The sequence below is a fragment of the Plectropomus leopardus genome, chromosome 6 (assembly GCF_008729295.1).
Source record: "Plectropomus leopardus isolate mb chromosome 6, YSFRI_Pleo_2.0, whole genome shotgun sequence".
In the NCBI taxonomy this organism is placed as follows: Eukaryota; Metazoa; Chordata; class Actinopteri; order Perciformes; family Serranidae; genus Plectropomus; species Plectropomus leopardus.
Genome location: NC_056468.1, coordinates 3955182 through 3982946, shown reverse-complemented (window position 1 = coordinate 3982946; position 27765 = coordinate 3955182). Strand labels below are relative to the sequence as shown.

Sequence of the window (27765 nt, the reverse complement as noted above, 5' to 3'; positions counted from 1 at the left end):
ATCATTATTATTATTACCTGTCAGTAAGGGGCAAAATGTTTCACAGTCTGGGTGCAGCAATGGAAATGCTCAGTAACCTATGGATTATAAATGGGAATGCAGAATGGTGCTGAGGAACTGGATGTAGAATATTGACTGGTTAACAATGGAAAGAGGCAGTAGTGGGGAAATATGGTCTCTGTTCTAGGTACCAGTAAAGAGACTTACTGCTGCATTTTGAACAAGCTCCTAGAGTTCCACACATTCAGTAATAATTAAAATATCTTCAATATATTTTGGGGTAAAAAATAATGCTGAGATGGATATTGATATTACTGTGAATATGTTTAGGTGCAAATAATTTTGTTATACTAGCTAAAATGCCTCAGTAGCCTCACCATTAGTTCATCCTCAGACTCCTGACCCTTGAACTTTTGTTACATGCCGCTCTGAAGAGCCAATGCAGTTGTGTGGCAGTGAAATAAAATACCCACAGTCGGGGCGGTGATGAAGTCTCAACAGCCTTCATTCATTTCTCACTGAATGAGCAGAAGCTCAGCAATATTGCACAAGCCATGAATGAAGAAAACCCATGAATCACCAGTGTTGAGGGATTCCACAGTTCAACAGTAAACCAGTCAGCAGCATTAACAGCATATAACTGCATGCACAAAGTGTGTGGCCGTCTCTAACCCTGGACGCCACAAATTGTTGCCAGCAACATATAACTCATCATTCAGCATTCACACCTTTGTTCTTGCATTTTCTCTTTATTATTATTCAATCTCCTTGCAATTTTCAATCTACTTAGCTTTTAGCTAGCTTAGCTTTTTAGCTGACAGGTGAAGAAGTAGAACTCCAAACTTGAACCAGACTTTAAACTTTGAAACTTATTTCATTATCGTTCTATGCATTATTGTTCAGCCCCTTTCTTTTCAAGCAACACATTTCAGCTATCAGCTCTTTAGAGCCATTCTTTTGTTCAAAAATGTTTAGCAATGCAGTGTATCTGTCTGATAGTAATACAAAGCATTTCATCTTTCTTTTCAGGTAATCAATTTCAACTCAAAGCCTTGACAGTATACAGTTTTGCTTCCAGCTTTTTGTCAGCTCGAAGTATTTGAAGGCTGTTTGACTTTCAACTATGCCAGTGCCAAATTTCAGCATCCAGGCTTTTCAGCAGTGCAATACAATGTATTTGTAATGTATTTTTGCTACTCATTGTGAGGGTATTGTATGCTTACGCTAGAATATCAGTATAATATTGTAGTGACAGTCAGTCTGCACATTAGGGGTCGTAATGTTGTTTTTTCAGGGCAAATACAATACAGATAATTAGTAGTTAATGAGACCGATAAAGTGATATGCATTTACAATAAAAATGAAAATCTTGCTTTCAATATTTAGAATTTGGAATATAACAAGGTCCAGCACAAAATTTTGTTAAAATGCCTTAAGCAAATGTGTAATCAAAACTGAAACTTTCAACATCAAAAACAGCAGTTCCTAGCAACATGTTTTATAAAGTCAAATGAAAATTTAAATAAAAATAGCTCCTTAAGGTTTTACAAATAAAGTCCTCCAATGACACTTCCTTTGCACTTTTTAGTTATTTAATTTTGCTAGGGATCATTAAATTGAAACGCTCATACAGATAATCGGCAAAATGCCAAATATCAGCCGCAATAATCAGCCAGGCGGATGATCTGTCGACCCCTTCTGTTCTCTCTTCTTATCCAAATGCTCTTCAGATAATAGGATAGGCGTAATTACATTAGCACATCAAAATAACAAATGGGAAAACACACATCCAGTCAGTCAGTCACTGTCAGTTTACTGTCATGATACCAGAGGTGTGTCTCAGTATGTTTTCAAACAGTGTGTTTGTGGTGGTGTTGATTGTGACAGTGACGATGATGATGATGATGTCTTACATAGAGTATAATATCAGCTAGCAGGATTTTCAGATTCACAAACTGCAGTCACATTCCACACTTCCATCACCAAGATTCAAGTTTCAAGTGTCTTTTTTTCCTTTTCAGAGTATGTGTGACGAAAGATTAGCTTGTCACCTGTCTGCCTGTACACCAAGTTCATCATTCAACACATTAGTCTTTTCATCCTTCCTCCACCACCAAGACTCCAGTCACACATGACTGGACTCTGATATGATGCGTTGAAAGGTCTGCCAAGAACAACGAGGTCCATTCCCCTACACAGCTGCATCTATATTTTATAAAGCATGAGGTTGAGTAAACGGAGGAAAAAGTGTAAAGAGAAGGGATAAAATGATAAGAAAACTCACAGTGGGATATTACCACGATAAAGATTCCATGATAAAATATGTATCATGATGTTAAAAAGCAAAGAAAAATGATCAACAGGGATTTGGACAGTTAACACTTGGGTAGTTTTAGGTGACTGAAGGAACATTTTAAGTCAAATACAAGACACTCGATCATTAGGTCATTGCGCAGTGCGTTGGAGACAAGAGTTCCCACACTGTCAGGAATAAGGCCTCTGATTCCTCGAGAGACACCACCCAAAGCATCATGGATGGCTAATCCATGTAATGGCTAAATCATGTAAGACTTTGCGTGTTGAATTTATCATTATTATTTATTATTTATTATTCTATTTAATATATTTTTATTTTACCAAGTCTCCAAAAAGATACTGCAGTTAAAAGCGGAATCACCAAGAGTCTGTAAGGGACACAAATGCACCGGAGCAGCACAATAATTAGCTTCTACCCAAATATATATGTGTGTGTGTGTGTGTGTGTGTGTGTGTGTGTGTGTGTGTGTGTGTGTGTGTGTAAAGTAAATCTCACACATGAATTTCAAAAGATATTTAATGTTAGTAATGTTATGTCTTACATGACATTGCTGACCTCAGAGTAAACTTCTATAGTGTCCAGTTTGTCAGATTTTTCTCATCAAACTTGTTCAGCGCCTGGTGGTTTAACAGGTCCATGCAAGACAAGGCGGCAATACATTTTTAACAGAACTGGTTTTGCTTTTATTGCCTAAAAAATGACTGTTTCTTGTATATTGCTGGGAGTACAAATTTCTCTCCCCCAAACAACTGTATTATTTCTTGCAAAAAAACTAAATTTTCTTTTTCTTGATGCTACATTTGAACACATCATGATGATGTTTTATTTATCTTTGCCTAATAGTCATTTTACAGAGATGACCTTTAACACATCCCAATGAAATCTTATGCTACCTTATTAATTTAGCTAACGAGCTCTTATACTGCCACTAACTCTTAGCTCTTAACTCAGATTTCAACATTGGATTACTTTTTTTAATTGATGGGACTTGATATAAAGTTTGAATGTGCTTACCACTGCTGCTGTGAGTGAATGATGATGAAGACTGGCTGTTAATAGGACCAGGTTTTGATCCCATCCCTAGTTATACCATACACTTTTTTGTTGTGGAGTTTGCATTCTGTGACTAAAATGACCTTGGACTAAAACCAGTGGTTCTCAAGAGTGGAGTTACTAAAGTCAATGTATTCAATTTTAATGTGATCAAAAGAAGAGTATCCAAGTACGCTGCAGCATAATCATACTTGACATACAATCACTAATACTGACAGTATGTCCAACTTGTAATTTGCTAATAAATACTTAATCAATTAACATATGTCCAGTTAGTGAGAGAGGAGACAGAAACACAGATGGAAATGTGTTATCTTTCAAAGCAGACAGATTGACTTGAAGTGTGCAGGTAGGGCCAGAGAAACTGGCATCTTGACTCCATGTGTTTAGAGAAGATGAGAGGTAAATTTGGGCTTAAGTCTGTCCCAGGAGCCCAGCCAAACTCTGACAGTTTCATGGCTGCAGTGCATCTGGAGCTGCCAGACAGCGACACTGCAGTGCACTTAAATACAGAACTCCTGTGTTAGTAGATGTTCAGACTGACCACATGGAGTTATACCTCTCTGTCCTCAATGTTTCTCTTTTGTTTAACCTTGATTCATCTAGGGCAGCTTGGTCGGGATTGCAGCAAACACTGTTACATATTTGTAACTGTACAACATGTTTGCCAGCTATCAGAGGGGAACATTACCAATTGTGTATTTAAGCCTCCCACGTATGAAAGCAATGCAGTTTAATTTCATTACAGCTCCTTTAATTTGGATAGTGACAGCAGAATATAGAGAGGAAACATGGGGAGCAAGAGGTTAGGACACAAAGCAAACTGGTCCAAGCGGAGCTCCAAAACTGTGCCTAGAAAAAAAGTTTAAATGAGTCTTCAGTCTGAACAATGTGTAATGTTCGAGTGAAAGTCAGTCAGAGGACTTTTTTTCTGTCCATTGACAGTATAACCATGTGTATGTCAAAAAGCCATTGGAATATATAGAAGAGTATACCTACTTCATCCTCTGTCACCCAACCATCTACCTAGTAGACTTCCTACACCACTAAGAGAAGTGTATATGGAGAGAAAGAACATTAAAAAATGATGCAGCATGATGCAGCAAGCACTGCCAAGAGCTGTTATTGTTTCACATAACTCTTCAAAAGGTGAGCGGATCATCCAAAGGTTTTGAATCCACAATTCCTCTGTGAAATTGTAGAATATCAAATCCCAGAAATCCCTTATATGTAGCCGCTACCACATACAAGGGGCTTGCCTTCCCATTATCGCTCACATAACACGCCTACGTCACCTCAGGAGAAGTCCAAGAAAATCACAGTCATCTCACAATTGGGTTTTATTACCATTTCGAAAATATCACTTAAGTTTTGTGCAAATCCTTAATGCAAACCCACCTGCTGTGACTCATCAGTGCTCATGGAAAACACATATTACACACACGAATGTCTTTTTTGAAGGAAATAGTAAATAGTAATGATATTTGTGATGGGGGTGAATTACAGAGCTGTGTTTAGTAACTTCACTTTACAGTCAAAGAACATGTAGCATCAAAGTATCAGTGGTATGAACAGGAACATCAACATCCTGATGCATTTTTTGCCAAAATAGATGTCACGTCTTAAAGGGCCGTTGTACTGCAATATGGATTACATATAATTCAAAGATTTTGAAATACTGCATTAATGGGAGCTCCTGCCCAAACACAGAGTCCTGAAATGTTAGCAACACTTGGATATAATACTATGGATGATTTAGCACTCACCACCATTCACTCAGGTTAATGGCCTTTAACCTAATGGCCCACAATCAGGTACAAGAGCATTCACTTCCAAATTCTCCACATTCCCTGCCTGGTTAAGATTGACCCGAAAATATTTCCTCATTTCCTCTCCCAGAAGAATAATATTGAGACATGAAGGGGTGACCCAAAGTTACAGTAACCCAACACTTCTACAGCACTAGCCTGAAACATCCGATATGACTCTACAGAACTCTGCAGTGACAAACAACCATTGTTACATACTGCAGTAACACAGGAATACTTTCAAGAATCTGCTAAACTTCTAAATTACCCATTTTAGCACATATTTTAATATATGTAGTACACTGTAGACTCAGTGCTTTGCATAATCATGTTTCTGCTCAAGTTCTCCAAAGTCAGTGAGATTAACATGGGACAGGGGTCTGACCCAGAGGAAAGGAAGAGAAACTTTGTGTATCACTTCCATAGACTGTATATAAAGACCAAGGGACCTAAGTCCCTGCATCCAGCTCCATTCCTGAGCTAACATGTAGATTATTTACCTGAATGAAGAGTGTAGGCTAACAGTGTATACACACAAAAATAATGACTACACCAGTTGCACCCCACACATACCTCTGACCAGGATCCAAAATAACTCTATGCATGCCAAGATGGCCGGTAGATTAAAAAATCCACCAGCCTAGCATATGTTTTACCAGACAAATTAATAAATTCATCCTCCTCAACAAAGCTGTAATATTAGCTAACTCAGTGATGCTAGGTGGTGGAGCTAGCGGCAGATGCATGCTTCCCTCTGCACTGTAATTTGTATGGAGGATGTGGGATTTCCGCTAACACTTTAGCAACATAGTAATTCCTGGACTTCAGCCTTTGTTACTGACGGAGTGACCCCCAGGGCCACTGAAAGCTTCCTAACTGTGGCTGTAGGGCTGCAGCTATCAATTATTTTAGTAATTGAGTAATCTACAAGTTATTCTTTCGATTAATCAAGTAATCGGATATGCATGCTGAAATGTTTTTATTTAATTACGTTTGCTTCATTAAATGGTAATTGTAATATACAGAGGCGAAAATAAAACATACTAATATCCCTTATAATGAATGAGCAACTATAATTGACCTTTCCTTTAGAGAAATCTATATTTATATTGGTAACATTGCAAAAGTCTCTGTGAAGTGAGTAAGATCTCAAAAGACCTTAAAACTAAACCCAGGAAACCACTAAAAAAGCCTTTAAAAAAAAGAAGTTTTCAAGTTTCAGGCATAATCTAAGCCTTTACAGTCTTCTTTCCACTTCTTCTTTTAACTTTTATTTTATTTTTTAATGTTATTAATATATATATATATATATATATATATATATATATATATATATATATATATATATATATGTTTGTGTGTGTGTGTGTGTGTGTGTGTGTGTGTGTGTGTGTGTGTATATATATATATATTTCCCCAGAAAAAAAGAACTTGAAAACAAATTTCCTCCAATTCTACATCACCTGCACTAGTCTATATTAGTTACACTGATGGGGTAGAGAACAGCATAACTTCTTCTACAGCTGCCAACAGCCCATCACCATTCCCAGTTAGAGAATGGGTGAAATCAAAGCAAGGCAGTTAGGCTGGGGCACCAGGCCCTCAAATCACTAAATCCGCCCCTGATAAAAACAAAAGCAGCAGGATGAGAGGTCTGTCAGTCTGCTCCGATGGATCTATCAATCAGCTGTGTGATCTGTCAGGTGTGTTATTTGTTTTCATTAGGCCTACTTTTTTTTTTTAATGTGTGTCCTAGCCGCATGTCCAAATGTGCACACTAGGCTAGGCTACTTAGGAAGTTTTATTTTAATTGACAACTAGATATAATCAATGTGCCTCTATTAACAGGCTATGTACCACAGTCCTTTAAAGTCACTGTCATTAAAGCTATCCACCCAAATACAATCAACCCCATTAACCATCCAAATATGAGGACATTTTCTTTTTTACATGGCAATGTAGGTTAATATTTCAGAGGTCATAGGTGAATCAGGTTCACCTGCAATAAGTGACATTTTGTTTTTATAATAAAACAGCAAGAAGTTGGTGACAAGTTAGTTATCATTTCTGTCCTCATCAAGTGCGCTGTATAAACTTCTCCATCGGAGGTAGCCTTATTAGGATGTTAATGTTTTCTGAGGAGCAGTTAGTGCCAAGCCTCAGTCATCTGGTATTATTAAACACAAGAGATCTCTGTCAACTTAAAGCCCCATTCAGCACCTCGGTTTAGCCCTCTGTTGTTGTTGGATGTCTCCAAACCTTGGCCTGTGGGCCTTCACTGAAAAGACACAACAGCTTTAAGTCAAGCAGTTCCCATCCCATATTTAGAAAGCCGATTTACTGACGTCAGGGTGGAGACCGAAAACAAAGTCACAGTGATAGAATTCAAGTCAGGGCGGTTTATATTAAGACTGCACAAAACAAAGAACTTCTCACACAAGGCTGGCTGTCAGAGTAAGCTTCAAGTAAAGCTCTGTGATCAAGTACCTTCAAAGTACAGTTAAAACCTACTTTTATCAGATCAAGAAATATTTCTGTCTTTTTACAAATTAAGGCTGTCTATGCACTAGGAAGACACAAATGTTTTTTAAATTGGTGCTACCAGAGACCATTTACAACAGAAAGGGCTGTGGCATTTGCTTGTTGAAGAGGCAGAATATCTACAATGACCACAATGCACTGTGCTGCACCAGACCAATAAACACTCCCATTTCTGACGTAATGCAACCTTGGCTGTTTTTTCCACAGGAAACAATGCGCCAGCTGACTGGCAACAATCAGTCTAGAATCACAGTTAAACAGTAGCTAAAACATGTTTATAAAAACATTTGAGGTGAAAAATAGGACACGTGGTTACAAAGAAATTGGTATTTAATTGATCAGCGCTGCTTAATTTTTCCATTTGATCTCAGTTTGGTCTGCGTGTGAGCAAGAGTAGTTGCAGCGCCGAAGCATTGTGATGTGGGTTAGTTGTTTTGTCACTAAAAACTAGTTGAATTCCACGAGAATCACTGTAGACATTCATCATACACCCCCCTCTCAAAGTCTCATGAGGAACAAATGATAAGATACGATTCCTGCTGTCCTCATCCGTACTCGTGTATGGTTTATCCATACTCGGGCTAAAACGATTACTTGAGTAAATTGAATAATTCCATTAATAAAAATCATCAAGGCAAAATTATTTGCCTCGAGGCTTCGTTTAATCCAGGGGACCACACAGTGCGCTGTGTTTTTAACACGGATGGTTTATTTCTGTTCTATTCCTGCTCCAGCATCTTAACTGAGAGCAGAAAAAATCCAACATAAGGTAAGTTAACGTCAACAATAGCATTTAGCATAAATCAAAATGAGTGCCACAGTGTTTCTCCTACAATGTCAGGCCTGTTTCACACAGCGCACGCCAGGAGAGCAGAGCAGCGGCAAGGGTGTTGTTTTTTTTAGTTTCGGGCCCATGTTATCAAATTGGAGCATGCACACTGCGTGCCTGAGCAGCGCTTGTCAGGAGCATCTCAGCTGCTTGTCGGCTGCAGTGCATCTAGAGAAACGGTGGCTCGCCGATTTTTTATGTGTGTCACGCACATTTGGCAGCAGAAATAGACAGTGAATATGGTGTTTTGATCAACATATTGACTCTATGCCACTTTTTACTGCAGTTTAAGAGGGTGCATTCCGAATTGCATACTTTTTCTTTTTACTTTTAGTAGGTACTATGGCTGCCCTTGGAAAGTATGCACTGTTGCATGCAGTATGCATACAATCAGGACATACTACTTATTCATAATCAGTGTTTCCTCTAGGATTTTTTTCAGCAGCGGGGGCAGGCTCTCTGGGGAGAGCCGTGGCGGCGTAAACAAATGACGCTTTTTAAAGGCTGAATGTAAAAATAAAAAATAATAACAAAAATTCAACAATAAAATAATAAAAACAATAAATAATAATTTCTTGATGGGGCTGTAATCAGTGGCAAAGTTTGCACCCAGGCTCAGAACAATGGACTTTTCTTGGTTTTTTGTAGAACAGCTCTAAGGCTCTGTTGTACGGAAATTCCCCAAGAGGTGGCCCGTTGATGCTCAGCAGCATACATGCTGCAAGGTGATCCCCCTGCAGCCTGTTTCTCAAGTCAGTCTTCACCTACAAATAGAAACAATTTTTTTATTTATTTTTTTCAACCCATTTAGGGTCCCAGCCTGATAGCCTGTGTTTCCCTTTATGTTTTTCTCCTCTCCTCTCATCTCTCTCTCCTGCACCATCACTTTGCTCTCCTGCTCCTTCACTCGGCACTCCCCCTCCTGTACTCTGCTCTCCTTCACTTTGTTCCACTGCTCCTCCCTGTCTGTTACTTGTCTTATACGATTACATAAAACATTAACGTTAGATAATTTACACTCACGTCACATTTGATTACAAGTGTGAACATAATTTTTTACCTAACCATCATAATTTGAGTCAGTAAAAAGGCTGGCTAATGATACCTGACTAGCGCCATCCTCATCAGGTGTCTTTCTCTTCTTTGAAAAATATTTGAACAAGCTCATCTGAAAATGCAGTCAGCAGTTACATCATGGCGTGTATATCGCTTAATGCTATCAATTAGTTTACTCACGTTGAGTTGGGTTGGCACCGGGCCCAATTAACTTATGCTACGTAACCTTAGCTGGCCATCAATATTTTGCGAATGTTTATTTAACTAATAAAATCTATTATAAGTTTTCTTAAGCTAATAAGTCTACCTTTTCTCCGGTAAGTTGCACGCTATTTTCAAGCCAACACTCCTCTGACTCTCCGACCTGATGCCTGGATGCGAGTAGCTAATTAACGTCGGCACCAGTTAGTTCTGTTGGGGGGTGGGAGGGGGCGGTGGTATCTACCCCAAAGAGTAGATACGGAGCAAGATAGTTATCTGCCTCAGCACTCGCGACACCCAACGCAGTGCAGGACTGTGCTGTGATGCGGCAGTGGTGTATTTGCAATTTTAAAAAAAAAAAAAAAACGACATTTGAAGGAGCGGCGGGTAGGATTTAGGAGTGGCAGGCCGCCACTCCTAAATGAGTGTAGAGGAAACACTGATAATACTGCACCCTGAACTTTGAACCTCTTTCTCTGTTACCATGGAGATAAAACAAATCAGCATTCGCCAAACTCAACAGAGACGAAGGTTAACCCAGACAGCTCTGCTATTGTTTCTTAACAATGTTTAACTTGTTTGTTATAATTGCATACAATGTGGATTCTAACATTATATATTCATTTCTTTAGACTACATATGCATTTCTCTTTCATTATTACTTTGATTTATTTTTGTTGGTGGTTATCTGCATGATTTTTTTTGTTCATTTAAAAAATATATATTGCTATTGTTACTATGTGACTGGTCATCAGTCACTTGGGCTTCTGTCAGTTGTCAACCAGCTGTCAAGATGTGAGGAATCTGCAGCTGCACACAGGATTGTGGGTAAGATTAGTCAGAAAAGAATGCTGGCTTGCATACTGCAAAATGCAGCCGGATGTAGTAGGACATCCTGGTATTTCTGGCATACTGCAGTTTACATACTTCATACTGAGACATACTAAATCTTTTTCTGGCATCCTAAATAGTATGGTAGTATGGGTTTTGGAAAGCAGGGACAGTCCCTCTCTGTCACAGAGATGAGGAAATTCAAAGACAGCTGTTTTACTCCAACTTCCCTGATTCCCTTTCAAAACAAAAGCCCTCTGACAGTGTCTAGGTGGATTCATTTGTTCATTTGTTGCAACAACGCTGCATGTGTGAACACCACAAGCATGAAACACGCTGCTGCTCGGCAAGGCTGACATTTGCGCTCCTGACACGCGCTGTGTGAAACGGGCCTTAAAAATACACGGTATGTTTTCCCTTTAGGAGACTCCTGTTTTCCCTGCCCTCTCCCGATGTCCTCTTGGCATCACATTTCTCCTGACTAAGAGCCCTTTACTGGGCGCATAATCTCCTCGGGGGACCAGGGGTCACGTCTGCCCCAATATATATATGAAAGAGGGAAATCTGACGGAACATCCAACAGCATCTGGTTAGAGAGTTAATACTGAAAATGCACAAAAATAGTTATGTTATTGTTTTGTTTTTATGAAATGTGCCTGGATAGCCTACACATTCTCGCACATTCAAAAAAAAAGTAGGCCTAATAAAAACAAATAACACACCTGACTGATCTCACAGCTGATCAACAGATCCATCAGAGCAGACTGACAAACCGATTTCCCTATAATACATCCATGTGACAGACAGCACAGCGCAGTGATAGACCTCTCTTCCACCTATCAGGGGCGGATTTAGTGATTTGAGAGCCTGGTGCCCCAGCTCAACTGCCTTGCTTTGCTTTCCATTCTCTAACTGGGAATGGTGATGGGCTGTTGGCAGCTGTAGAAGTTATGCTGTTCTCTACCCCATCAGCGTAACTAATATAGGCCCGAAAATTGTGGTTCTGAAAGTTATATTGCACAACTTAAAGACAATGTTTATGCCTTAGTTTTTGGTTGTATACACCTTCTTTTTTAAAAGGCAATTTGTTTTTTCTTTTGTTTTGCTTGTCTTATGCATTTTAAAACCCAGAAGAAGGTAATATAGCTTTTAAACACGCTAAATTTGTGCTGATGGATATAATGCCTTTTGCATTTCAAAAATGTTTGTCTCATTAAAACCCAAAATAATATGGTAGACATTAAATGCACTGAATGGGTTTAGTTTACTATCTTAGTGCTCATTTCACTGGATCCCTAATCATATTCATATTCAGTTGAGATGGGAAGTTATCCTTTTCCATTGCCATTATACTGGTGCTAGAGATGGGTATACAAGTCACTTACATATCTGAGTACTGGTAATAAATCATTACTGAGTACTCAAGTATGCGCAATTAAACAGAACATTAGAATAGGAATGTACATTACCCAACAACAGAAAACAAGGAAAACCTGAAATTCATCTACTGAACAACCACACCTCAACTAGGCTATTAAACAATAAACTGAAAGTGAGCATGAGAAAAATCAGACATCTTTTTGATGCTGTCATTTACATTTCACAGGTTGACGCAGCACTCCTTAAGGTCAGTTCAATTGCTACCCGGTTAGCACAAGCTAACAAAGCAGCAAGGGCTAACACTCGACACCAAGCCATCTTTTTAAAAAAAATTATTTTGGGGGGCTTTTATCGCCTTTAATGGACAGAACAGTTTGAGTGTGAGAGGGCTAGAGAGATAGGGGTCGACATGCAGCAAAGGGCTGGACTCGAACCCACAGCTAAAATAAAAATTAGTTTCCAAGATAATTTCCAAGATTGGAAAGCAGTTGGACAGTGATGATCAGCTTTTCATCTGCTTTGTTGGAAGCGCTTTAACATAATCAAGCTGAAGAAGATAACAAGTCTGTTTTCCAAGGGAATCAATACCAGGACAATCAGTTGTCTCCAGACTGCCAAACCACTGTACCAGAGAACATTCGTCACATTGCTCAAGTTCCCCACATCTTGCAACTTGTAATACACTGCAACATTTGAATCCTTACACAAAATGTATAAGCAGTACTTCAAGCAATAAATTCTGTCTAACTGAGAATAAATGCAGTGTAGTTTCCCTTCAATCCGTCTCATCTTAGCTTTTTTTAGCACTTTTTACTAGTGACTGATTTGTCCGAACACACAACCAGCTGGCAGACATATACAGAGCTGCTCCCTCCATTACTGGCTCAACTATGAAAGGTGAGTGACATTAATTACTGGTCGTCTACTCGTCAACACTCAGTGCAGACTTGGATGGGTGCCCTGCACTGGCTGTCAGTGAGCTGGACAGCAGGCACTTTGATGTGACATGAGAGAACACAGAGCTCACAGATCAACTTTCTACCCACTGTGCTGTTCAAACATTACATCAGATACAACAGAGCTGCTAACACCAGACTGACTGTCACACTTCCAAGGAAGGAATTCCCTCCAGAGAGATACCACTGTTCAATCTTTAATAACCTTCAGAGGAATACTGTACTCATATCCAACTGTATACAGCTGGGCCGTAGTGCCAAAAGTACTACACAACAGTACAATAACCAACATTACCAGGAACAAAAGTGCATGTAGTATCAGAAAAATAATATTCATTATTGTTACTATATGTTTTTGGCTAGAGTTTAGGACCTTTGGCTGCTTAATAAGGCTTATAATATGATTTCATTATCACAGAAACTCAATATGTTAACATGACGTTAGAAAAAGTCAAATTATTGTGTTGGGGCGACTAAAACTGAATTTTTGAAATACATGTTAACATGTTTAACTCAAATCAGACTAAATTGAATTTCTCAAAATGCCATGGCAGCCAAATTGATTTTTTTAAGCCATCTGAATTGAGACATGGTCCTGTGATTATGACAGGAAAGAAAGATAGATGACAGATGAAAGATAGCTGCAGCTTTCAGAATTTGTGCTGGTTGAAGGTTCAGACTGAGCTCGATTTCGAGGACAGCTCAGAGCTCAGAACACCAGTGTTGTTAAGCATTAACCATTTGAAACCTAAGCAAATTGACCTGATTTCTTTTAAGAACATAAGAAGATGGCAATCAGCAACATTGTGAAAAAAGACCCAAAATTAGCAAGAAATCTGTAAAATTTACAAGAAAATTTCCTGAAAATTAGCACAGAAAAAGGTAAGAAAAAAAAAGAACAGGTAAAAAATAAAAACAAAACAGAAAATGACCTATAAAGTGCTAAATAATATCTAAATGTTTTTTTCTGTAACATGTTAAATATATAAATTATAATAAATATATATGTTCTCTTTAGGTTTTCCTTTTTTTTTTTTGTTTTTTACAATTTTCTCTCTCTTTTCCAGGTCATTCAACTTTTTACCAAGTTATTTCTTATTTTGGGGGGTCATTTCTTGTCAACATGCTCATTGCCATTTTTTTTTTTAAAAAAATCAACCCAGTTTGCTCAGGTTTATGTACGTGAAGGGCGCCTGAATGCTGCACAAGAGGAGTTGTCAGTCAGGTTTCAAAGGGTTAAGGGAATACTTATTCTCAACATATATACACAAATGTGTGCTGTGGGTGTGATTTCAGCATCGGGGGGTGGCAGGGAGAAAACTGGTTCACTGACTGTTCATAGAGCTGCAGCAATATGACCACTAGTCTCAAACACATTAAATTAACTTTCATGGCAGGTTGCAACAGTTGCAGATTGTGTATAGCGCTGCAACAGCTACTCTCAGTGGAAAAACCTGGTACTACCACTCTGACAATTAAGGGATGCATGTGCAATTATGTACCTTCGTGATAAAAGTTTCAGCGGATTCGCAAGGATCAGTATATTAAAAAAGCTCAAATGAAAAATAAAGAAAAATTGGGAAAAAAAAAGAAAAGAAAAAAGGGAAATAAAACAAATAAAGACAAAAAAGAAATCAATTTATAATGTGACCTGTTGGCTCATTTTGCCAACATGACACTCCCTTTTCCAAATGCTACTACTGTTATAAGTTAAATATGGCGGAAATTAAGTATTATGTTATAAATAGGCCTATTGTTTAATTATAGCGTTTCAGTGGCTATCACGAACTTTATTTCTGTAAAATTTGAATTTACATAAGCTATTGTGTTCTATAATTATTCAGTGAGGGTGTATCTTACCCGTTAGCTGAAAACTCCATGTGTCTCCGTGTAAATGCATCAGGTCCACAGCAAATCCGAGTAATGTCATGTCAAAATACACTAACAAAAACTGCACTTTACCGAGTGAAAACATGGTCTCGTTATTGCTCTTTCTCGAAACCGTCCGACAAACATTAAAATTACCTCGTCAAAATATTTTTTCTAGTAAATATTTCATTACTGTTCGTGGACAATTTCACTCTCACTTCTCCGTCATCAGATAATTAACTGACCACCTCTCTTGCGGTCGCGAGTCAAGCTAGCAAGACTTCAAACAGGAACTTCCGGTCAAGACTTTCGTATCAAAAGCCGTGCTATAAAGCCGATATTTAGTGTAAGACTTTGGATAAGTGCGAAGGAGCCAAATATGTCAACTACTGAAAAACGTATACGTACACGCTGACATTTAAACATAAAAAGACAAATTAAGGCGTTACCAGCATGATGTTAATGCTTTTATTTTGTGTAGATAACTTCTGTTTTATCCTTCCTCTCTCACTTGACCTTATTGTTTAAATTAGTCTCACCTGGTGCAGTTTTTTGACCCGCTTGATTAGTTTTGAACAAATGCATTTTTTCCCAAAGTCACACAAATATGTGAAAAGGGAAAATTGAAAAAAAAAAAAAAAAAAAAAGAATAAGAAAAAAGAATTGGATCTGGCCTAGCTCATTCAACTTCTTTTCCATTAGGTGCTATTTTAATTTATGCTAATTAAACAACAATTAGAAGCAGCCTCATCATTAACCCCTTAAATCGCGGATCGACATCAAATTCCTTGAGCTGTGTCAAAAAACCTGTGAAAACTGATTTGATTTCTCTCAAAAACAGCCAAAAATCAAAATAAGCAACTTGGCAAGAAATTGTTTAAAAAAAAAAAAAAGAGTAAATGGCCAGTAAAAGGTGAAAAGGGAATGAGGGGACTATATTTAATTCTCTTGATTATATATGTTTAAGATTATGTTACAGGGAAAAAAAATCGAAACTTGAAAATAGTTCCAAAAAACATAGTTCATTTGGATTTTCTTTATGATTTTTTCCCACTTATAATGAATCCAAAAAGCTTCTTTTGATGCAATAATATTTTTTTTCAACACTGAAATGCTAAAACATTTATTTCTGTTCAATCTGTCATTTTCACTTGGCAAGCTATAATCTAGCAGATAAAACCATGTATTAAATCAAGTCATTTTTGGGCATAGAAAACCTTTCAGTCACAAGACTAAAATCAGCTAAAATCACTTTTTGGTGGGTGTAAAAATGAATTTTAGGGGTTGTATTGTCATTTTAAAGGTAATTCAACTGGTCAACAGGACTGGGTAAGCTATTATCTGTAACAAATAGGCCTAATCCTAATGAATAAAATCAAATCAATTTGTATATTGTTCTGTCACAAGATAGAAGCTGAAATCAAATTTTGACAGGTTTAAAACTGCATTTTATGGTTTGTATTGTTGCTTTAAGGGTATTTCAACTAGTTAAAGGACTAGGCAAATTATAATCTGTCAAACACAACCCTATGAAATGAAATCAAGTAACTTTAGGGCAAATACAACCTTTAAGTCACAACAAACGAGCTGAAATGTTTTGGGTTTTTTTAGGCAAGTGGATACTGGTTGTGTAGTATCTTGAAAGGTGTTTCAGGCAGCAAAAGGACTGGGTGAGCTATACTCTGTCCCATAAACCTGTCATTACTGAAATCATTTCATTTTGAGGCATGTATAATTTTTCAGTCACAAGAGAGGAGCTGAAATCACTTTTTTGGCAGGTGTAAAACTGCATTTCATGGGTTGAATTGTCCTTTTAAAGGTATTTCATCGACTTGCTGAGCTATAATCTGTCACATAAAACTGTAAAGAATGCAATCAAGCAAGAAAAATCCATGAAAGCTTAAAGGTTATTAAAGTTTTATTTTTATGTGTATTTCACATTGTACAACATACAATTGTATATCAACGGGAAAGACAGTTGAGTGATGATATGGGCAGTGCTTCTTCACAACCTGCACATATCAGTGTTTTTGTGTATTTGTTTTAGTGATTTGTCTATTTATTAATTCAGTCCAGCCCACATAAAAACCTATTACCCCTAGCATTTATTTATTTTTATATATTATATATATATAGTTATTATGTGTACATATATATATATATATATACACTATATGCCACAAGCTGACTCTGACATTGTACAGAAGGCATCTATACAAACATGAGGGCAGTCATTATCAGCATTAACACTTGACACACATTGACCAGTTACAGTTATACCACAGATGTCCACGAGATGCATAATCACCAGAGCCAGAATAAAACACAGCCCCATCTTGTGGACACTGGGGGTTATACATTGATGCACTGTAAATAAGTGTTGAATGTGTTCTGCATTTTCTTACTGAGAGTGCTCCTGTATCCACTTGCAGAATCTGCGTGAATATTTGGAGGGGGTGACTGTGGAAAAGGCCCTGCCTGGGTAGCGGAGGTTTTTCCACAGGTTCTCCAGTTTCTTTTTCCAGCCATAGACGGTGAATATGTCTATAATGCCGACAAAGTAGCGACGTTCTGGCCCATCTACAACATGAATGGCATTTTTGCAGTTGGGCAGAAGCCTACGATGATGCTCATGGAATTCCTGCAGTTCTGAGTCAGTCCTGGTTATTTTAGGGGACTTTATCTCCTGGAGGGGGATTCCTTCACTGGTGCCCTCGGCCTCTGCCTGCGGCTGGCCTAACCCATGGCCTGAAGTAGTTGGTGCTTCCTCGTCCATGGTCTCTTTCAGTAATGGAACAGTGGGGGGGTCTGGCATTGTGGGACTGTCATCGAAGTCCAGAGACCTATGGGGAAGACAGAAAAGAATCCACAAAACACAATTAGACGGGTGTTCAAACTTGTACAGAAAACATGACAAATTGGGCCTCATGCATTAACATTCCTTAAAACTTCTCTGATATTTTCTCTTAATTTAAAAAATAAGAGAAGTCCTCTCCAGATGCACCAAATGTTCTTAACCATCCAAATCTGCTCTGACCAGGTGTGCTCAATGCTGAATCCACCTGACCATAAGTCATTTATCAGCACAGGTAATGCCACCTAAACACTATATAAGTGCAGGTTTTGTGCTGTGTGCAAAGACTCTGGCACATGCCCAAGACTAGACGGATGATGAAGGGAAAAAAAGGCTGTAAGAATTCATGTAGGCCCACTGTTCAAAAAACTTAAAGTAAACGTGATTTCAGGGAAGCATATTGAAGTATTAAAGGTAAAAGTATGTGTTCGTATGTGTTTTTTATGATTATGCGTCCTTCATAACTATTTCAGAACTCTGCATCTACCTCGAGTAAGCACATATCTATATATGGCCTGCAAGTTGTGTTGAACCATGGATACCTGAGATGGAACAGTGCCAGTAAATTTAGGAACAAAAACACATGCCTCATTTCTCAAAGGACTCTATTGACTGACGTGTTAGTAAATGATACCAACCACCTGCGACATGGTATTGTATAAATAACACTGTCTTTTCCCTGTTCTGTGTCGAACAGCAATTTGCATGTTTCTTTCGTTTCTGTATCAACCCAAGCACTCATATTAAACGCTTCCTGTTTGAAGCATCAACCGGTGTCTCCATCCTTGAAGAAAGACATCTCAGTAAATCATTCTATTAGTATGCATGCAAAAAGATTTAAATTTAAGAAATCAAAAACAATTAAAGGAAAGGCAGCATGTACATATATATTTTTCTATATATACTATATCATAGTACATTTGAGAAACTGGAACCATGACATATTTATTGCAGAAAAAATTACTTACACAATTATAAAAGGTATAAAAATGCTTTTGTATATTTTCATATGGTTTGTGCACAAAAATCTTAATTTGTTAAGTAGTTGTCTAAAGTGTAATATTTCCCTCTGAAGTGCAGAAGAGTAGGAATAAAAAAGTGGATTGCGATTAAAATACTCTTAGATTTGAACATAGTACAATACTAGAGTAAATGTACTTGGTCATATTTCAGCACTGGTCAGCAGAGAGACGCACAGTAACTGAAATTACAGTAACTGGGATCAATGCATCAGGTATTTCTTTAGCCCTGAAACGTTATAATCCAGTCATTATAATTACTCTAAAATATTATTTAAATGTGACGAAACAATCTTGATATATTTTTCAAATGTTCCTAAAATAAAAAAATAAACTAAATATAAAAATAAATAACTTTTTTCATTGCACTAGACAACGTACATCGTTCCTTACATGAGGCCCATTGTACTGCACAGCAATTGGTTTTGCACTTGACCAAAGGACACATAAAACCTACTTTGTGGTACGAATAACAAGGTTTGCCAAAGAGTGTTTCCCTTCCTGCTCATCGCGGTGCAGAGGTTGATGGGCCAGCAGGAGACTATAGTCCAGCACGTTGAGTCCTTGAAGGTATTCAGCATCTGCTTGCACTTGTTGGAGAAACCACGTTTTTTCTTGACCTACAGCAACCACACAGTCATTTCCATTTAATGTGCTCTTAACTCACCTGCTGCATGTGCGTGAGTAAGTATGGGGAGCAGACACTTACCTAATTCAATGTGCTGCCCTTCGAAGTTATTGTCCTTCAGCACTTTGATTATTCGTTTGCCCCCTGTATCAGGGTTGGTCCATCTTCCCACTTCACAGCCCTTAATGTCATATCTATGCAACCAAAGCAGTCACAGCTTTCATACACCCATAACATATATCAGAAATCCATACAACACATCATGAGGAAAACATACCGTACCTAATATTGATCCTCTCATCGGGGTAAAACACACTCTGCATCACAATGAAGTACTTCTGGAAAGCAGACAGACAACACTACATTGTAAGTACTGGTATGATAAGAAATAATGCCTAACTGGTTATTATATACATATAAAATACCTTTATTTCATTTGGAATAACAATCCTGTGGACACCTGGAAAGTGAATAGAATGATGCATATTGTTAAATCATGGGATATTTCTTTGTCTGCTGCTAGGTTTCTTTCTTTCATTTATGATCAACAAGGTACTGAAGCCAGTACCTAGAAACCTTACCTAAAAACCTCACCATCAGTGAATGAGGGAATTTCTCCAAGTGGTCCACATATGTCGGCAGATTGGACAGGAGAAACTGGATCTCATGCCTGCTCTGGGTCTTTAGGAAGAATCTCTTGTCATTCCTAAAACCAAGAACAACCATGTCATTAGAAGAACAAGAACCAGACGCAAATAACAGGACAATTCTGCAAAACCCCAGATTATTTTTGCTTTTCTTTTCAAGTCCAAGTAGGTAAAATAACTTAATAACATCCATGCCATCCTGACATTTGACTGAAGTACATCGTACAGTATATGACGATATTTGAGTTTTAAAAAACTAAAACATGTAAAAACTGAGCTAGTGCTAATAGGTCATTGTAACATATACAGCATTGTCATTCCTGCAATGCGGTGTTATGTTCAATATGCACTTAGACTGCCTACTTAGACAAGTATTGCTGAGTTTCAATAGTTATGGCCCATAGAATAATGAATAGATGGGAACTAAGCACCCTTCTTGCTAGAGAACCCAGTGACTCTTGTTGCTACGGGCTGAACAAAGATGATGTGCTAAATAAAATCATGTAACTAATAAAGTGGTTTTGTAGTTGGTAGAAGTCATCTCAAGATAAAGCCATAGGCTATGTGACAATACTCCAAAACATGGAAGGAGACATTTTTATTTTTTTACTAGTACTGTAACATACTTACAAGTCCCCACCACTCACAGTTGCCATGTTTCTCAGCTTAACTGCCTGTTCCAACAGATGAGACTGACCTCTGGTGCATGCTGTGCACTGCATTACATCACAGTATTAAAAAAATATACTTTTGGGATTTCTAAATATCCTGGTGTACCATACAATTACAATATCACCCAAGCCTAATGCCAACATTTTAAGAATTCTTTAATACACCTGTATAGTAAAAACAACATGGTTACATTCAGTAAAAAAACGCGAGATTCAACCTCTGGTCTCGTACATGAAAGTCAGAGATGCTACAGCTGCTGGCCTGGATAATGGCTAGATAATACATCTAAACTTCAAAGCGCTGTCACATGTTAATGAGTCCATATGCAAAATATCAGTCCTTATTTATTAAATGGAAAAAAATGTGTTCTTAGTGCTTTTGTCTTTACTTTCCAGCTTCCTCGCCATACTGGGCTACAAAACATTTATGTGAGTATATTTGGGTGTGTGTTAGAACAGAGCATCATACTCACGTGACAAAGAAATCTGCCTTGCTCTTGGAGTTGCTGACAAACTGGAGGTAGCAGCCGGCTGAGCAGAGGGAGTCCTTATATTCCTCCTCTGTGATGTCCAGTTCACGCCTCAGTTTTGCAAACACAGATGCTGCAAATGTCTGCATCTCAAACCCCTGGAAAGCAAGGATTGGGATACTATTTGTTTTACTATAAGCTGCTTGACAGAAACTCTTAGAACAAAATAGATTATGATAATAACTGACAAATTATCCAGATCTGACACCAAGATTTAAATTTTAAAAAAGTTGTGTTATAAACGAGTATGTTTTCACTTGGAGATGAGCACTTGCCTCGTGGGTTTGAGTTTCCACTGCCTTGAAATCATCAGTTGAAAACGTGTCCTGTGCAAAAGGTGAAGTGTTAATGAGTCAATTTATGTCTTAAGCATTTCATTTTTATAATCCAACCAGTGGGCCATAATTAAAGGATTCCTCACCAGGCCTGTTGTGTCCATATTGGTCTGGATGGCAGCATGAATTCCTTCTTTTATCATGGATGTCAGATAGTAGAACTCGTGCTCCTGGTTGATCTCAAACAACCCAATCATCCTCCATCTCTGTCTCAGATGCCACCAGCGTCTTTGCCTGGCAGTTCTTGAGGTGCCAGCAGATTTTCTGGGTTCCATCTGTGACACTGGACAGACATCAGTTTAACAAGTTAAACAATGACATTCAGCTATAGTATAATAGATATATAGTCCTTTCTTAATATGTCTTAAATCCTCTCTCCTCGTGTCTGTTTCTTGCTTCTTTTGCTCATATCTTAGTGGGGGATACAAGGGGAGGAGGGGATGAAAAGAATCAAAGATGTCTGAAAAAATGACAGACAAAAAAGACTGAAAAATGAGAGGAGGTGTCTGTTTATTATGGGACAAGAACAGCGGCCTCCTGGATGAAAGACCTGTGTCTGTTTAACCCATCCACGCACAACCTCCCTACAAGTACTTTGTTGCGCCTTACACCACACCACCTCACTTCCTTCTTTGCTCCCATCATACAGCAGAAGTTGCCACCAACACCAAACATAAATATGGGTCATGATAAACTGCCTGTATAAACCAAGTAGAAATCTCAGGGGCTGAAAACTGAAGCGAATGCGGAGGTAGCAAAAACTGCAGTTCCTCTAATGGCCACTGGAGGCTGGCTCTAAATGTGAGTTAATTCCTATAGACCTCTGTGTTAAAATGCCCAACTTTACAGCAGAAATAAAAATGTTTACAGCCTGGCACAAGAGCCAGTTTTGGTCTCTGTAGCTAATTTAATGAAATGCATGGTTGTTTTAAGTGACAGTTGGTTGTCATCTGATAATTTTGTTGGTTAACGTAACCATGGCCTAACACCAAATTCACAGAGTATAGGTGTAGCTTTAGCTATTTCAGTTTACTTTCAGTTAATTAATTGTTTTGATTGCCTAAAGAAGTCTTGTTCAACATTGGTGTAGTACTGAAAGACCTTCTAAGGCAGTGATACTCAGCTTCTGTTCCAAGAGTCAAATCTGCCCTGTTTTAGGGTGCTGGATGGCCTGGCAACCACATTCTTTATCACAATGAAAATAAATTGATTCACTTCAGGATTTTTTTTTTTTTTTTGTACTTTTAATGTAAATTAGAGAGTGCACAAAAAAGCATCAAAATAGAGTTTGAATGATCCCCTGAACACTCCACTGAAGGTCTGAACTAGAGTGCTCTTAAATCCTAGAAACGTCCCTGGTACACCTGACCTGTGTGGGTTGCTGTGCCTGGATCCCTTGGCAGAAATTAGTGAGGACAGCAAAGAAAAAAAACTCATTAAATGAATTAATTAATTTGTTACATATACTGATAAGCTTATTTACTGGCCCCTGGTCTCCTGTCATTTTGCCTCCAGGCAAGGCAAGTTAACTATCCCTGTTCTAACAACTCAGATATTTGTTTTTTCTGTTAAGTGTATTTGGTTTTCATGGTTATAAGCCTGTTTTTTGGCAGTGAAAGCATTAATATTATCATATTCAACCATAGCTGTATTTCACTATGCTAACCAAGCTAGCAGATAGCATTAGGGTTATCTCCACCCTCTCCTCCAAATATGTCCACTTCTGGCTCCAAAAAAACAAATGGCAACAGCCAAAATGCCAAACTCAAGGCTTCAAACAGAAGTCCACAAACCAACGTTGCTATGTCCATTATTTTATATAGTCTTTCATACAAACAATTGGTGGAATAATTTCGGGGGGAGGAGAGCCTCCAATAAAACGTGCACAGTGAACTCAATTACACATCAAACAAACGAAGATGAATCTAGTATAGCACTGTAGCATGCTGCAGCTATGCAGTAAGTAATTTTATTTAGACAGGGGCAGTACACAATAAAACATTAACCTTACATAAAACAGGTTTTTAGCAAAGCTGCTATTTTCCGCCCATAGTCCCTGAGGCAGGTAGGTGGAATAAATAAATTAATGACAGAATTTGACTAAATTAAGCACAAAACATCAGTTTACAAAATGTTACAAACATTATTATCCCCATATCCCACCCCAACTTATCATAAAAAAAATATCAAATTTGTGTACAATTTTAGCCATAAAATTATCAGGGCACAGTCATTCTTACATCCTTGTTAGTATGAGTTTTTACATGACATTATATAACTATTCATATACCTTTTTTCTGATTATTCATAGTTTATAAGTAGCTCATAATGAGTTGTATTGACCTACAGTAAACTCATACCTATCTATGGCAAAGTCTTAGATAACGCAAATAGTGGACAGTACTGGACAATAGTGGTGACCTTAGGCCCCTGACCTTGGATGACTGAGCAGTAAGTTTAGAGACAACTCTCGAAGGACTCCAACAGCTGACGTGTTAATAATGGATAGTAACCGTTTGTGTCACAGTGAGAAGTATATATACCACTGCATTTCCATCTGTTCTGTGTCAGCCAGCTTTCTATGTTCTGTGACAGTCAGTCCGCTTTCTGCCTTGTCTCTGTCTGGGCTGACCTGAGGGCTCGTCTTTGTTCATCCTCGTCTTTGTTTGTACTTGTCTTTGCTTGTACTCATTGTCGCTGTACTTGTAATTGCATTCATTTTGTATCCTTGTACTCTTACTGTGTCCCGATTGAAGCATCAACCAGTGTCTCAGTGCTTAATGCAGAATTGCCATAGAAAACCTGTCTATCAATCCTAAAACCAGTTTGACCCCACCCACCCACAACACACACACCAATTCACAAATGTGTACATGTTAGAATTCCATGCATTTAAGTACAAACAAACAACATGGACTAAATTAGATATATTTGATTTTTTAAGAAGCCAGACTTTAAGCTGCTAAAGATAACTATCCACTCACTGAGGGCATATTAAAAAGCACAGATAACAGCTGTTACACCCAAGAGATACACAAAAGAGCAGGCCCATAAGCTAACGAGACGAAAGATAAGATCAGTCTTGTTTGTACATGGAAATGAAAGAATCAAATCAAACACATCCGGCAGCACTTACCTGGGAATTGCGCTTGGCCTATAACCTAAAACTCAGCATATGGTTCATACAATTTGTCTCCTCTTACAGTGTGTCTGAAATGAGTCGTGTATTTGAGTCCAACCGCCCCTCCTATTCTAACTGATGCCGCATTCCAGGCAGGTTAGGCAACTTCTGCAGGGTGTGCCACATGCAGAAGAAAAGGTGTGTGGTGGCGTAGGCGTTCCTTTACTGCAGGCCTGAGGAGAGAAACCAGCAAAGTTACAAACGTTAAAGAAAAACAATAACAAATTCTCATCAGGAAAAAACCCCAGATATGACAGCACTCAATAACATTTCCAAACTGTCTTATCTCCTGCCTGCACATCTGCCTTTTAACCCCAGTACACATACAAAGCACTTTTTCTTCTTGCCATATAGCTGTCTGTATCTGTATGTTAGGGGTGTAACAGTACAGCCATTGTATCGATGCATCAGTTAATATGCGATCATACTACATTAATAGATAAATGGGGAGTCGTCTTTCTAATGTGACTTGTTTTGTTCTAAAATCATTTTACAAGGCATATATCGACTGTATCAATACTAAGAATGTGCACCTTGTTTTTAGCACATCAAGTGGTGTTGTGTGGATGTATTTTTCACACTTATAATGGTAAATAATTGCTAAATAAGTTCATTCTCCCTTTCTCCAATGTTCTAGGCATGCATATAGTGTCAGCACTAATGGCAAATCATGGCAGAAAAGCATCAGGTCAGCGGAGAGTAAGAGACTTTTAGTGAACAGTTGTGGTCCAAGACTTTGACACATTTTGTCTTTTGTAAAAACTGAGGTGTTCTTGTTAAATGCTTGCTGTCAGCAAAATATGCAGATACAAAATCAAACAAAAACTACCAATTTAATTGTTGTTTTAACTTATGTTGATTTATGTGTGATTCTCTTGCAAAAAATTAATGTATTCATTTGTATTTTCTACACAAAAAGTAAATGTAAAAATATAAATTTCTATTCAAAAATTAATATGAATATCAATATAGTTACACACCTCTTAACCTATATATATATATTGATATAAAATATACATATTTTTACAATTTGATACATCCTTAAAAATATATATTAGTATATCAGATATGAATACAAATATACTCATGTATCCATATATAATATAAATACATATCATATTTTATATTGTCATATATTATAACAAATGTATCTATTCATACTGAAAAAATAGATACAAGGTATATAATACAATTATGTATAAATAAATAATGCATAGAAAACTATTTGAATACCAAAATACAATTAACTATTCTTATACGACAATAAATATAAATACAATCATACACCAATAACCTATATACATTCTTATAACTACACCTATTTACATAGTGATATATCAGATATAAATATTGATACATCCATATATATTCATATAAATATACATGTAAATAATAATACATACACATATGTTACATTTACCTTTTAAATACTGGTTGATGTTTGGACATTGTTTCAGATCCACATTCAGTCTATTCCAAAGTTTTACCCATTAATTGTTATACAGAATCTTTTCATTGTTGTTTGATAGCTGCGACTCTTAAAATGTAACATTCCCCTTAAATTATACCCCCCAATTCTTTCATGAAATATGTTCTGTAAGTGACTTGGTAATAAATTGCTCAAAACTTTGTACAGAAATTGTGCTGTCTGGAATTCCACTATGTCATAAAATTGTATTGTTTTAGACTTTACAAATAATGGATTGGTGTGTTCAAGATAACCAATGTTATTCTATATAATATAATATAATATATATAAATATATATATATATATATATATATATATATATATATATATATATATATATATATATATATATATATATATATATATATCTAATTATCCTGATGGCTCTTTTTGCAGCATGAATAATGGCTCTAGTGAACTTTTGTATGTTCTACCACAAACCTCTGTGCAGTAACTTAAGTAAGGTAAGAGCAGTGAGCAGAACAGAATGTGGAGTGATTTGTTGTCCAAAAAGTGCCTTGCTTCGGCCATTAAATAAATGCTTCTAGATAATTTAATGCGGATGTATTTATTGTGAGACCTTCAGCAAATTTTGTCATCTATTATCACCCCAAGGAATTTAGTTTTGTGTACTCTTTCTATATTAACACCGTCTATTTGTACCCGAGTTGATGATTTATTATACTGTTTCCAAATATCAGAATTTTTGTCTTGTTCAAGTTTAGTGATAGATTTTTTTTTGTCAAACCAGTATTTAATTTTGTTGAATTCTGGAGTGATAATATGTAACCGGTGGTTACTGCACCAAGTGTGACCGGCGTGTCTGACTCTGCGTTGTGTTGAGGCACAACACAAATTATAGATTAAATAATTTAAAAAAAAAAGAACATAACATACCTGACGAAACAGCGTAAAACGTCCTCCGGCCAATTACACACAAAAACACGCCCCTCCTCCCACGGAGTGACAAAAGGGCACAACACAAATTACCACAAACGAAACAGCGTAAAACACACAAATCCTCCGGTCCCACAAAACACGCCCCTACACGAATCAAACAACACAAACATATGTTTCAGTGCAAAGTAAGTGTCTCGCAATGTGTTCAAGCTAGCCAGTGAACTTGAAAATGTAATTAGCACATGTTAAGGAAGACATTTCCTCGGACTGCGGATTCGCTTACCTCTCCCACGGAGATCGGTGACAAAAGAAAGCAAATTGGCGCGAAAACGCTACTTATAAAGGCGGCGTTACACCATAATGTGCCCGTAGGGGTACAACCTGGAACAAAGGTTCCACTTACCGACCCGGAAGATTAAACGGTCAGGTATTAACTAAAACCAAACATAAATAAAGCAAACTTACACATACACAGTTTTTGTGTAATTATGACAATAATACATTTAAAATACACACATTGCTAGTGTATAACTGACCCTGTTACAAATATCCAAAAGTTACTGTAAATTCTCATCTGATCCAACTATGTTTAGGTCATCAGCAAATAAGATGAATTAAGTGGTTAGTTTTTGAGTATTTGTGATATTTTACATATGTTATTGATGTAGATAATGAATCATTTAGGGCCCA

The 27765-nt window shown here is 37.5% G+C and overlaps 1 protein-coding gene across 2 annotated transcripts; it reads right to left on the bottom strand.

The window, feature by feature from the left end:
* Positions 1-16741: 16741 nt before the first annotated feature.
* LOC121944543 (phosphatidylinositol 4-phosphate 5-kinase-like protein 1) lies at positions 16742-27092 on the bottom strand. Of its 2 annotated transcripts, XM_042488367.1 has the most exons (11): positions 27073-27092; positions 24662-24879; positions 21612-21808; positions 21466-21516; positions 21134-21288; positions 19924-20048; positions 19768-19802; positions 19625-19680; positions 19424-19536; positions 19172-19334; positions 16742-17684 (listed from the first exon to the last, which is right to left on the bottom strand). In XM_042488367.1, the coding sequence occupies exons 3-11, from the start codon at positions 21798-21800 to the stop codon at positions 17243-17245; spliced, it is 1329 nt and encodes a 442-aa protein (XP_042344301.1). In that variant the 5' UTR covers positions 21801-21808; positions 24662-24879; positions 27073-27092; the 3' UTR covers positions 16742-17242. The 2 variants fall into 2 exon arrangements, with proteins under 2 accessions (XP_042344301.1, XP_042344302.1); XM_042488368.1 differs by lacking the exon at positions 27073-27092 and having other exon boundaries at positions 24662-24987.
* Positions 27093-27765: the final 673 nt, after the last annotated feature.